The sequence below is a fragment of the Mirounga leonina genome, unplaced genomic scaffold (assembly GCF_011800145.1).
Source record: "Mirounga leonina isolate KUSES-001 unplaced genomic scaffold, KU_Mleo_1.0 Mir_218215, whole genome shotgun sequence".
Taxonomy (NCBI): domain Eukaryota; kingdom Metazoa; phylum Chordata; class Mammalia; order Carnivora; family Phocidae; genus Mirounga; species Mirounga leonina.
In genome coordinates, this window is record NW_023270533.1 from 787 (window position 1) to 15,119 (window position 14,333).

The 14,333-nt window shown below is 39.8% G+C and overlaps 1 protein-coding gene across 1 annotated transcript; it reads left to right on the top strand.

The window, feature by feature from the left end:
- Positions 1–853: 853 nt before the first annotated feature.
- LOC118026183 (cationic trypsin) lies at positions 854–5,464 on the top strand. The gene is made up of 5 exons (XM_035028931.1): positions 854–893; positions 2,823–2,982; positions 3,757–4,010; positions 4,545–4,681; positions 5,219–5,464. Exons 1-5 carry the CDS (start codon positions 854–856, stop codon positions 5,366–5,368), a joined length of 741 nt encoding a protein of 246 aa, XP_034884822.1. The 3' UTR covers positions 5,369–5,464.
- Positions 5,465–14,333: the final 8,869 nt, after the last annotated feature.

Sequence of the window (14,333 nt, forward strand, 5' to 3'; positions counted from 1 at the left end):
ATCGTGTCCAGAATGTGGCGAACTTATGTGGGAAGTATTGTACAGCAGTTAAGCACACAGACTCTGAAGCCAGATTTCCTGGGTTGGAAGCCTTTCCCCACCATGTACTTGCTATGTGATTTTGGTCAAGTCTCCTGCAATTTTGTGTGCCTCAGTTTTCCCATACATAAAGTGGGGATAGTAAGAGGTACCTTCTAGGGTTGTAATGAGAATTACTAAATTAATATATGCAAAGTTCTTATATATGTAAAGTATATAGTAAGTTCTAGTAAATGTAAGTGATTTTTTCACTCTTCTGTCTAGATCGATCATAGCTTCAATTCAGAACAATTTTTCTTTTCTCAAGGAAACAAGTTGTCCCTATTAATAATGGAAAGTTAACATGGATATCCAAGGCCAGAGATACCACAAAAAATTATATAATAGTGAAAGAGCCAATGTTAATTAAACATCAAGGGGGGAGTGTTCAAGATGGTCCTCAAGATAAAAGTTCACAGGTGAGACAACCAAGTACCTAAGACTTTTGTCTGGAAACAGGACACCCATAGCCCCCATCCATGACCCTTACTCCAACTTACTTTTCTATTATGGGGAACACATTGCACCAGGTGGGATTATTACTTCAATTCCCATAAACTTCTGGAAAAGTAGACAAAAGCTAATGTTTAAATCTGATGCTGAATTATCTTCAATTTGGCACAGAATTGAATTCTAATTTTGGACTTGTGAGTTTCCAGTAAAATCACTTTCCTGGCACCCATGGCCATGGGTGTCGATATCAAACCTGGAGGTATAAATAGTTGTGGATGAGAAATGTTCATCACTCTCCCCAGTCCAGATCCAGGGAGCAACGATGAAGACCTTCATCTTCCTTGCCCTGCTGGGAGCCACTGGTGAGCCTATAATAATAATAAATGAATCAGTGGGTGTCCATGATGTATTTGTTTGCACTTTGTACTCTGAAAGACAACAATGAATGTTGAATAGAATCTCTGTATTCAAGAAGCTTAAAATATTGAAATGACAGCATATATAGTAGTCCTCTCTTTTCTGCAGCAGCTACATCCACCCCCAGTAGATGTCTGAAGCCACAGATAGTACTGAACCCTATATATACTGTGTTTTTCCCCCCGCATATACATACCCATGATAAAGTTTAATTTACAAATTAGGCACAGTAAGGGATTACCAATAAAACTAATAATAACAGGACAATTATAACAATGTACTGTAATAAAAGTTATGTGACTGTGCTCTTCTGTCTCTCTCTCAAAATAACTTATTGTACTGTACTCACCTTTCTTGTGATGATGTGAGGTGATGAAATGCCTACGTGATGAGATGAAGTGGGGTAAATGATATAGGTATTGTAACGTAGTGTGAGGCTATAATGATCTTTGGAGGACACATCAGAAAATGGATCATCTGCTTCGTGACTCTGGTTAACCAAGCATAACAAAAACCACAGTAACAGTAAGAGGGGGATTACAGTCGTACAAATGTCTATACATAATTAAATCTCCCTTGTGGGGGAAAGATGATAGTGAGTAAGAGTAATTAGCCTAGAAAGTATAAGGAGGCAGAAATTGCCCTGAACTTCAAGGAAAAATCTATGGAGAAAAGAAAAAGGAAAGGAGAGTTAACATTAAGGAAATGTTGTTTTGACCTTTCTAAGCATTTGGAATTAATAACTGGAAGTGAAAATTGGGACTAGTGACTAGTCTTGGGCTCACTGAAGACTCTATGAGGGTCAGAGCCTGCATCTCTTCTACACTGATGGGCATCTTCACAAGGACCTTAACAGGTGAAGGTACTTCATTTCTCATGAATAAAAGCTATGGGCTGGGTTTTACAACATTTTTGCTAATGAAATCTCTCTGGTGTAAAATAATGTATCATTTAATCACCAAAAGAAAGAAAAATGTCTATTTCTGTTTTTTTATACTACCAAATTTATACAAATCTTACTATTAAACTTTCCCCAATTAGACAGGTATAAATTCAATACATTAGTCTATACATATGGAAATGGCTTTCCCAAAATTACTTTAAAATACTTGGGAAATAGGGTACATACAATATAATCATAGACTTTGGGAGCCATCCAAATCTTAATAAATCAGTGGGCAGACTTCAGAATGCTGAGTAAATTTTGAAATGTTGGGAAGAAAATTGAGATAAGGGGAAAGATTGGAAAGGAAAACTATATAATGTTCTATGAAATTATTTCATGAAAATTTTAGGCAAGAACCAAAAAGAGAAATTGGGGGAACAAGAATACAAAACTCCCAATTCCTTCCAGGCCTGAATATTCTTAGGGGGCTTCTAAAATCATCCTTTCTGTTACTTCATGGGGATATCTATCCTATACCAACTACCAAAAATAAACATAAGCATGGTTACTGTAAAACCTTATTAAGCTTATTTACGTGACTGTTGAGCAAAGTTTTGTATAAAAAGTATTCTTTATACCCTTAGATAGTAATGCTCAGGGCATTTATTACATAGAGTCTCTGATCGAGGTGTGTGTGTGTTTGTGTGTGTGTGTGTGTGTGTTGCTTATGTTAAAAAACAGTATATCAAATTTAAAGCATAAATTAAAAAATTAGACACATAATAGTATAAGTAGGGTATGTGTTAAAGGAATAGAATAATGAGATTTGGGGAAAAATATGTAAAAATTATGTATTCACCATTTCCTGATTATGTGTCAAGGGAAAACATTATCTTCTCTTTACTAGTTAATCTGCAAAAACTTTGAGGTAAGTAGAAACTCCAAGGTGGATCTGTTTACCTGATTGTTTCCAATTTTTCTTTGTCAGTTGCTTTCCCCATTGATGATGATGACAAGATCATTGGGGGCTACACCTGTCAGAAGAATTCTGTCCCCTACCAGGTATTCCTGAACTTGGGCTACGTCTTCTGTGGCGGCTCCCTCATCAATTCCCAGTGGGTGGTGTCCGCAGCTCACTGCTACAAGTCGTAAGTAACCAGTCCTCACATCCCTGTTTTCTCAAATCAACTCATGCTCCAACTCTACCAAACACAATCAGGGTAAACTGCACAGTTATACTTGAGGGCAGAGCATTCAGATTCTAAGAGCCTCATCATTGCTCCCAGGCACTGAATGATGCACTGAGGCACGTTTACATGGAAAAGTAAACTTAGAGTTCCTTGATGTCCTTCCAAATGATGGTACCAAAGACATAGAGGGGAGCTAGTGAGTGATGAAATATACTTAGAACTAGCTTAAGAGCATTATCAATAAATAGTCCTAATCATGATAGCTCAATCAGGAAAAAAATGGCATATGGAGGTAATAACCCACATGAAGCTTCCAGTAAACACTAAAAATAAGCACAATTCATTCTGCCCCCTTAAAATTCTTTCATGTCTCTGATTCCTGCCACATCTCCCTACAGTAATCGGTAATCTCAACCAGAGGAGGCGTAACAGGTGCTGAATAGTCACCACCAATTCCTGTTTCACCTCCCATCTTTTTATTGGCATCACTTAGTCATGGGAAATAACTTTCTAACACGATGGTGGGCTATAAGTCTATACTGGTAGGGACACCCACCTAAGAGTTACTCTCACCTGCACCATGACTGGTAGGGCTCCCTTTAGTGCACAATTACCTATGTGTGGAAATGCTTACCGGGGATGGTGTTCGTGCTGATGCTCATGAATGGGGTGAACAGGGAAAGGGGAAAAGCTCAAGTTGGCCCTCAAGGAACTTTGCATCCTTTAATCCAGCCGAATCCAGGTGCATCTGGGAGAACACAACATCGCAGTCTCTGAGGGTGCTGAGCAATTCATCAATTCAGCCAAGGTCATCCGCCACCCCAAATACAATGAAAAAACTTTTGATAATGACATCATGCTGATTAAACTGAGTTCGCCTGCCACCCTCAACTCTCGAGTGTCTGCTGTCTCTCTGCCAAAATCCTGTGCGGCTGCTGGTACCCAGTGCCTCATCTCTGGCTGGGGGAATCTCCAGAGCACTAGGGGTAAGTGTCACAGGGAACAAAAGCGCCAACTCTGGAAATCCTAGAAGGGATTTCCCTTCTAGGGAAAGACATGTCGAGGGTCAGTTAGTCCAAATTGTCACTCAAGGCAAAATTCCTAGAGGATAGTTTGTAGACATATGGAGTCTTAGGAAGATCCCTTTGCTGGAAAACACAACAAAAATGAGCTATGATAAAGATGGCAGATATTCAACTGAAGTGTGATTAGTGATTTGCAAAGAAGTAGAAACTGAGGAGGTAAACAGAACAGAAGGCTTGGGTACTGCCTAAAGTAGAGAATTGCTTGAGACATAGTCTAGATTTGAGATCTATTGTCAATGATGCTAATGTCAGAGAGAACACTTATTGACTAAAACTGTTGGAAAGACTTTCCAGATAACAGTTGTTCTTCCAAAATAGAAGTTACTGGCAATCTGAGAGAGTAGGGAAGGTGTTGGGGGGTGGGGGGGAGATTGGGAAAATTTTCTAGGAATCCTGTGGAAAATATTCTTCCATTTTTACTGTTGCACCCATCAGAAAAGTTTCCTGATGCCCTGCAGTGTCTTCGAGCACCCATCCTCTCTGACAGCACTTGCCGCAATGCCTACCCTGGCAAGATCAGCAGCAACATGATCTGTCTGGGCTACCTGCAGGGTGGAAAGGATGCCTGCCAGGTCAGTTTCTTTGTACTCATTTCAGCAGAACTTCATGCCCTTCCACTTTAGTTCCCTTTCCCAAAACACAGATTGAAAAACTGTCTCTGGGATGGATTATAAGGGACCATGGAGAGATTTGGGATCAGTGATAAATTTTCTTTTTGAGACATTAATGTCTAAGGCCAAGAGTAAAAAGATACACAGAAGATGATGTACAAACAGGATATCCAGGCACCCTGCTGAGGAGGTATGTTGTAGAAGGAAGCTTTCTGATAAAAGCAGGGCTAGCTGGGCAGCACTGCACTCACCAGTCCTCACCTCTTCTTGGCCCTGCATGCCTACAACTAAGAAAAGAGCAGGAGCTAGGAGGAGGGAGGAGAAAGGAGAGGCATGCTGTCAGAGATTGAGAATTGGATTTCCAGGGGAAGGAAGGGTGCTTCCTAGAGAATCAGCTACCTGAGAAAATGGACCCAGGGTAATGGAGAAACAGGATTTTTGCCTTTCTCCCATCTTGGCATAGTTGGGAGTTCTTACTGCCTCTTCCCTCTTGTGCAGGGTGATTCTGGTGGCCCTGTGGTCTGCAACAGAGAGCTCCAGGGCATTGTCTCCTGGGGTATCGGCTGTGCTCAAAAAGGCAAACCTGGTGTCTACACCAAAGTCTGCAACTATGTGAGCTGGATTCGGCAGACCATCGCTAACAACTAAGCATGTAAGCATTTGTACTGATCTAAGCACCAATCTGTTGGTCAACTTCATCTTCCAACCATACCTAAAAACAGTAGCTAAAATAAAAACATTTTGTTTCACATTGCATGTATCCAAGAACTGTCCTTACTTAGTATTATGAACTTTCTCTTCAACCCGGCTTCTCAGTAAGAGGATGTACATAGAATTGAACAATTACACAAAGATAGAAATGGAGAGGTTATGTCATGATTCATTCAGCCTGCTCGAAATGAATTTGCTGATCAACTATCTGCTAGGCTCTGTGTGGTCTACTGAGGATATAAGCATGGATAAGCTTAGAGGTCACTGATACCATCACATTTAAAAAAATTTTTTTATTATGTTAATCACCATACATTACATCATTAGTTTTAGATGTAGTGTTCCATGATTCATTGTTTGTGCATAACACCCAGTGCTCCATGCAGAACATGCCCTCTTTAATACCCATCACCAGGCTAACCTGTGAACCCTCTAGAACCCTCAGTTTGTTTTTCAGAGTCCATCGTCTCTCATGGTTCGTCTCCCCCTCCGATTTCCCCACCTTCATTCTTCCCCTCCTGCTATCTTTTTTTTTTTCTTAACATATATTGCATTATTTGTTTCAGAGGTACATATCTGAGCTTCAACAGTCTTGCACAATTCACAGTGCTTACCAGAGCACATACCCTCCCCAGTGTCTATCACCCAGTCACCCCATCCCTCCCACCCCAACCCCCCACTCCAGCAACCCTCAGTTTGTTTCCTGCAATTAAGAATTCCTCATATCAGTGAGGTCATATGATACATGTCTTTCTCTGTTTGACTTATTTCGCTCAGCATAATACTCTCCAGTTCCATCCACATCATTGCAAATGGCAAGATCTCATTCCTTTTCATGGCTGCATAATATTCCATTGTATATATATACCACTTATTTATCCATTCATCTGTCAATGGACATCTTGTCTCTTTCCACATATTGGCTATTGTGGATATTGCTGCTATAAACATCGGGGTGCACGTACCCCTTCGGATCCCTACATTTGTATCTTTGGGGTAAATACCCAGTAGTGCAATTGCTGAATCGTATGGTAGCTCTATTTTCAACTTTTTGAGGAACATCCATACTGTTTTCCAGAGTGGCTGCACCAGCTTGCATTCCCACCAACAGTGTAGGAGGGTTCCCCTTTCTCCACATCCCCACCAACATCTGTCATTTCCTGACTTGTTAATTTTAGCCATTCTGACTGGTGTGAAGTCGTATCTCATTGAGGTTTTGATTTGGATTTCCCTGATGCCGAGCGATATTGAGCACTTTTTCATGTGTCTGTTGGCCATTTGGATGTCTTCTTTGGAAAAATGTCTGTTCATGTCTTCTGCCCATTTCTTGATTGGATTCTTTATTCTTTGGGTGTTGAGTTTAAGAAGTTCTTTATAGATTTTGGATACTAGCCCTTTATCTGATATGTCATTTGCAAATATCTTCTCCCATTCTGTCGGTTGTCTTTTGGTTTTGTTGACTATTTCTTCTGCTGTGCAAAAGCTTTTTATCTTGATGAAGTCCCAATAGTTCATTTTTGCCCTTGCTTCCCTTGCCTTTGGCGATGTTTCTAGGAAGAAGTTGCTGCAGCTGAGGTCGAAGAGGTTGCTGCCTGGGTTCTCCTTTAGGATTTTGATGGATTCCTGTCTCACAATTAGGTCTTTCAACCATTTTGAGTCTATTTTTGTGTGTGGTGTAAGGAAATGGTCCAGTTTCATTCTTCTGCATGTGGCTGTCCAATTTTCCCAAAACCATTTGTTGAAGAGAACCATCACATTTTTGAACAGATGATGACACCAAGGTGCAGAATGTGAAAATCAACTGCCCAAAGTCTCTCGACAAGCTCATAGCCAGGTGGAGACCAAGCTCCAGCCGTCTTGATTCCCAATGCATTGCCGCTGCTGGGACACCACGGGCTCCTTCTGTGCTCTAATCTATCTGAAACTCTGTGAGGCTAGATGAGGGAAACCACCAGGTGGAAATATTTTTACAAATCACCGATGTCCTGCATTCTCCAAGGTTTTACCGACTTATATGTTCCCCTTCTCTGAGATCTTTCTTGTTTTCCCACTGGGGTTTTATTGCTATAGCAGCCATGATGTCTGCAAGCAATCTGTGCCCCTCTTCCACCAGCAGTCCCCCAAATCCCAGTCCAAATAATGTAGTATTTTGAACTCTAAGAAAAAGAAAGCGCAAATGCACTTTTGGACATTTGTAAAAATAGATCTATTACATCCAGTTCATAGAAGCTTTGTCTACAGAGTTCGTTTGGAGTACAGGTCCCAACACATGATTCCTATGCATATCCGGTGTAGATCCAGGAAGAAGATATCATGGGATCTGAGCATGGAAACACTGGAGCAGGTGGAGGAGGTCTGAAAGGGGGAAAGGTTCACAACCTCAGGAATAAGGTGAAGAAGGGATATTGTCTTAGTTTAGACGGCTATAACAAAAATGCCATAGCCCAGGTGGCTTAAACCACAAACTAATTTCTCATGGTTCAGGAGGCTGGGAAGTCCAATGTGCCATGGAAATAGTGGGAGCCCACTTCCCGGCTTGTAGACAGTGGCCTTCTCACTGTGTCCTCACATGGCAGAGAGAGGGCTCTAGTCTCTTCTTATAAGGACACTAATCCCATCACGGGGGCTCCACCTTTATGACCTTATCTAAACCTTGTGAAGGCCCTACCTCCTAATACCATCCCACTGTGGATTAGGGTTTGAGCACATACATTTGGTGGGGGGGGGGACACGAACATGCAGTCCATACCGGGTATCTTGGAAGAGGAAAGTATGGCAAGGTACACACCCCATTACCAAATTTCTATTCCTCTGTAACTCTGGATGGCACATGCATAGGGAGCAGTCCTGAGCCCTTAATATCGCCTTGTCAATGCCTCCAGGATGGAGCCCAAATTCCTTAGCCTTGCATTCAAGGCTCTTAACTATTTGGTCATAACTAAGCTGTCCTGTCTTATTTCCATAGTTCTCATTGAGTTGCTTTTATGTTTGCATAGAGCCTAAATTAATTTCATATATAACTCCTCTTTGTTAAAATCCGTAGCTTTAGATCTACCCTAACTAAACATCTCAGGCTTCTCTCCAGAAGCAAATGAGCTTAAAGATGCTCCTGTTTCCTCTGAAATGCCTTCTGTTCCACTCCATCACCACCACCAGTATACACCTACCCACCTCAGTCCAAGTAGAGTGCAGATTCAGAGATTGGACAGGCTAAGTGAGACAGATAAAAGATGAGAGATCAGGGCAGGCCCAAAGAGAAGTATGAAAAAAACAAACAAATCCTATTTCTTGATACCATTCAATAGACTCTTTTCAACCTCTTTTGTCACTTTCTCTCTTGTCTTTTTAAAATCTGACTCTTTGCAATTTGTAAATTTATATTAAAATATAAAATCTGTATACTCTTTGACCCAGCAACTTCACTTCTAGAACTCTATCCTATTAAAACATGGATATAAAAACAAAAACCAAGTATAAATGGGAATGTACCATTTAGAAGTCATTCGGTTGCAAGGAATAGAATATCCAACTCATTTGGTCTTTAAAAATGCACCAGTGGAAGCTTAGAAATGGGGAAGGCTTCGAGGATGTTTTGATTCAGCAATGCAAAAATGTCAAGGACCCAACTTATTCTGGGCTCTGCCCTGTGCATTTCTGTCATTTCCTGTCGTTACTGTCAGTTTATCCTAGGGATAAAGCCTTGTGATCAAAATGGCCCTCGGGGCCCGATTCTCCCTCTTCTGTATCCAGGGAGAGAAATAAACAAAGTTGCTCCCAGTAGATCTAGAAAGCTTCTTTCCCAGATGCCCCTGGCAGACATCACACTGTGTGTCTTTAGCTGAATTTGGTCACTTGCACAACCCTGAGACAACAATCAAATGGATTATGCTGATTAATTTACAATGAAGCGACACGGTGTAGCGTCAGAGCAAGGGGTGGACTTTTCATTCTGCAAGAAATCTGGCCTACTTGGTATATGTTTGGTTAACTGAGTAGTTATAAGGGTGGTCACCAAGAGAAGGAGGAGTGGATGTTAAGGAGGCAGCCACAGTCTCTACTAGAGTCATCTAGAGTGCTTATCGGTATATTATCTATGAAATCCTGAAAATCCAGAAACAACTCAAATATCCATTTAATAGATGATTGATTAAATAAACCTGGCGTGTCCCTCAGTGGAAACCATGGAACTCTTCTATTCATATATTCAACCACTTACTCAATGAATACTTACTGAAGACCTACAATGTGCCAACCCTGTTTTATGCACTAAAGATGCAGCAGAACAAAACAGTCAAAACCCTACCCTCACGGTATATATATTTTCACTTGGTAAATAGAAAACAAATAAATAGAGACTGTGGATGGTAATGCTGATCCATGCAAATGCTGCAAAAAAGCAAACTGGATAAAGGTGTGAGTGACTGGAAAGCATAGACCTACTTTTTTTTTTTTTTAATTTTTTAACTCTTATGTTAATCACCATACATTACATCATTAGTTTTAGATGTAGTGTTCCATGATTCATTGTTTGTGCATAACACCCAGTGCTCCATGCAGAACATGCCCTCTTTAATGCCCATCACCAGGCTACCCCCTCCTCCCACCCCCCTCCCCTCTAGAACCCTCAGTTTGTTTTTCAGAGTCCATCGTCTCTCATGGTTCGTCTCCCCCTCTGATTTCCCCCCTTCATTCTTCCCCTCCTGCTATCTTCTTCTTCTTTTTTTTTTTCTTAACATATATTGCATTATTTGTTTCAGAGGTACAGATCTGAGCTTCAACAGTCTTGCCCAATTCACAGCGCTTACCAGAGCACATACCCTCCCCAGTGTCTATCACCCAGTCACCCCATCCCTCCCACCCCACCCCCCACTCCAGCAACCCTCAGTTTGTTTCCTGAGATTAAGAATTCCTCATATCAGTGAGGAAGCATAGACCTACTTCTAAGTACAGTGGACCTTTGAATAATGTGAGGGTTGGGGCACCAACACCCCTCATAGTAAAAAATTCTTGTATAACTTATGACTCCCCCAAAACTTAACTACTAGTAGCCTACTGTTGGCCAGAAGCCATACTGATAACATACAGTTGATTAACATATATTTCATATGTTCTATGTACTACATACTATATTCTTACAATAAAGTAAAGTAGAGAAAAAGTGTTATTAAGAAAATCATAAGGAAGAGAAAATGCATTTTCAGTTCTGTACTGTAAGAAGTCCACAAATAAGTGAACCCATGCAGTTCAAACTCATGTTGTTCAAGGGTCAACTGTGTAATCATAGAAACACATAAAAGACCTATGAAAACAGGGGATCCCAGGTGGCTCAGTGGTTAAGTGGCCAACTTGATTTTGGCTCAGGTCACGATCTCAGGGTCCTGTGACAGAGCCCTGCCTTGGGCTTAGCGGGGAGTCTAATTGAGGATTCTCTCTCCCCCACTCCCTATGCCCCTCCCCACTCTCATGCTCTCTCTCTCACTCTAAAATAAATAATCTTTTTTCTTTTAAAAAAGACCTATGAAAACATACTACACGTTAAAATAAAAAGCCACCTCGTAGAGTCCAAAGAGCTATCTCTCACCAAAATATATTTAGTACAAATAAATACCTAATTCATAATTCAGTAAGTTCCAGGAAGACATGGTATCTTGGCACAAAAATAAGGAAATATGTAAAGAGGTAGCAATCTGAGATTAGGAAAAACTGCTTTGAGCCAAAAGTCATTTTTTCTTACTATGTCTAATCACAGTAACAGATGAATTTACTTTACTTACCACTTGCTCCTGAAAATTTTAAGATGACTCTCAACTGTCAACCTCATGGTTATGACCTTTCATAGCTATGTAAAGTAAAGCAATACCTGCCAACAGAAGCTTAGCTCCTTGTGTAAATATTTTTTCTCATATAGGATAGATAGCCTTGTTAGAAGTTTATTTCATATTGTTATACACCATAATCCACTTGTTAGTTTTTCCATTAACAAGCAAAGAATTTCAGCATATGCTCAAGATGAATTTATCTGAGAAAATTTGCTTTAATAAGATAAATAGAAGCCTCTTTTACCCTAGAAATCTTATTTAATTCAAAATATACTCATCATTCATCTTTTATGGCAAGTGATTTTGGAATTGAAATACAATTTTCAAAGTTGTTTAAAAAATTAAGGTATTTACTTACTGTCTTAGTATTATTTTAGTTTTACTTTTAAAAGTCAATTAAGAAGTTCTGTCTCATTGAGTGGATGCAAATACAAAAGTTTTTATTTAGCCTTAGAGTACTCATTTATTCTGAATAACTCAGTCTAATCATCATCTATTTGTACCCCATCTCAGCTATGGTATCTGCCTAAGCATCATCTTACCATAGGATCCAACAATCGAGATGGATACTTATCTCCACACACAAAGTTGCATATGGATGTTTATAGCAACTTTATTTGTAATTGTCAAAACTAAAAGCCTGTACATGGATGCTTATAGCAGCTTTATTCTTAATTGCCCAAACTTGGAAGCTGTTTAGGTGTCCTTCAATAGGTGATACATCCAGACAACATAATATTATCCGGCACTAAAAAGAAATGAGCTATCAAGTCATGAAAAGACAAGGAAGAAACCTAAATGCATATTACTAAGTGAAGGAGCCCAATTTGAAATGGCTACATACTATATAATTCCAACTATGTGACATTCTGGAAAAGGCCAAACTATGGACAGAGTAATAAATTAGTGATTGACAGGGGTTAAGGAGGAGGGAGGCAGAACACAAAGGATTTTTCAGTCAGTGAAAGTACTCTATATGATACCATAATGATTGATACCTGTTATTAAACATTTTTCAAAAAAAATACAAACAAAACGAAACTTGGAAGCTGTTACAGCCACTCTGGAAAACAGTATGGAGTTTCCTCAAGAAGTTAAAAATAGAGCTACCTTACTACCCAATAATTACACTACTGTGTATTTATCCTATAGATACAGATGTAATGAAGAGAAGGGAAAACTGCACCCATTGTTCATAGCAGCAATGTCCACAATAGCCAAACTGTGGAAGGAGCTGAGATGTACTTCAACAGATGAATGGATAAAGAAGATATGGTTCATATATACAGTGGAATATTACTCAGCCATCAGAAAGGATGAATACCTACCATTTACATCAACATGGATGGAACTGGAGGGTATAATGCTAAGTGAAATAAATCAATCAGAGAAAGATAATTATCATATGATTTCACTCCTATGTAGAATATAAAGAATAACACAGCGGATCATAGGGGAAGGAAGAGAAAACTGTATGGGAAGAAATCAGACAGGGAGACAAATGATGAGAGACTCTTGACTCTGGGAAACAAACTGAGGGTTAAAGAAAGGGAGGTGGGGTGGGCGGATGGGGTAACTGGGGGATGGGCATTAAGGAGGGCACATGATATGATGAGCACTGGGTGTTATACGCAACTAATGAATCATTGAACACTACATAAAAAACTAATGATGTACTATATGTTGGCTAACTGAATTTAAATAAAATATAAAAAAATTAAAATTAAAAAAAACTTGGAAGCAACAAAGATGTTCTTTCATAAGTGTATTGATAAATAAACTGTGGGACATCCAGACAATGGAATATGATTCAGTGCCAAAAAACACTGGTTATCAAGTAACAAAAGACATGGAGGAAACTTAAATGCATAACACAAAGGGACAGAAGCAAACTGAAAAGGCTACATATCATATGATTCTAAAGATAGGACATTTTAGAAAAGGCAAAACCATGGCATCAGTAAAAATAACAGCGGTTTCCAAGGGTCGGAAGTCAGGGAAGGGATGAATAGGCAGAACCCGGAGGACTTTTAGGGCAGTGAAAATACTCTATATGATACTCTAATGATACATGTCATTCATTATACATTTGTCCAAACCTATGGACTATACAACGGCAAGAAGAGTGAACGCTGTGGTAAACTATGGACTTTGAGGGGTAATAGTGTGTCAGTGTAGGCTCATCCATTGTAACAAATGGACCATTCTGGTGGGGAAGTTGCTGATGGGGGAGGCTATGCACTGGTGAGGGCACAGGGTATATGGGAAATCTCTGTACTTTCCTCTCAATTTTGTTGTGAACCTAAAACTGCTTGCACTTAAAAAAAAGTCAAAAAATTATTGACTTTCTTTGTTGAGGGAAAATTATAGAGAATGGGCAGAGCAAAAAGTATTGCAATGCTGGATGTGCTAATAGTGGACAACGCTAAATGGAGTTATAATTAGTGAGTTTTTATTGTTGTTTCATATTTCTATTGTTTCTTTCCCCATATTGTTCTCAATAAACATGTAATAGATTTTACAGAGCAGAAATATTGTTTGTTTTTAGTGAAATCCCCAGGCTGTTTACTTCACAAAACTTAGAAGCAGCCTTACCACCTTAAAAAGACTCTTCACCCACATTCATGCCCGAGAAGGAAGCCAGATGAGAATGAGTGCAGATAGGGCAGGCTGGGATTACTGACCAGCTCCACCCTCATCCTCCCACATCTGTTCAGAGTCTCACATTTGTCACTGGGTATCACAAGCGAAACATATTTACAAAGAAAGGGGATACTAATTCATTTTAGTGGAGAGAGCTGTATTAGACTGGGGACACCCGGTGCTCCAGATGCCCATGGTGTTCAATAATCGCCAATCCCTGACTTTAGGAGCAGTGTGCCCCAGGACAGTGCTGAGCCACAATACACAATTCTGTGAACCAGAGACATATTGAAGGTTTATTCCTTCTTAGTATTCAGGATTCATTCCTCATTGCTGCGGAGGTGAAAAATATCATCATCATCATCATCATCATCATCATCATCACCCTCATCATCACAACCAGTACTTATTAAGCTTTTTCAATGTGTCACACCATTCTT

What these genes read in the sequence shown, in the direction of transcription:
- LOC118026183 (XM_035028931.1), top strand. Translation starts at nt 854, where the DNA reads ATGAAGACCTTCATCTTCCTTGCCCTGCTGGGAGCCACTG. An exon ending in TGCCCTGCTGGGAGCCACTG is followed by an intron (nt 894 to 2,822) that starts GTGAGCCTATAA and finishes TTTCTTTGTCAG; the next exon opens with TTGCTTTCCCCATTGATGAT. An exon ending in GCAGCTCACTGCTACAAGTC is followed by an intron (nt 2,983 to 3,756) that starts GTAAGTAACCAG and finishes CCTTTAATCCAG; the next exon opens with CCGAATCCAGGTGCATCTGG.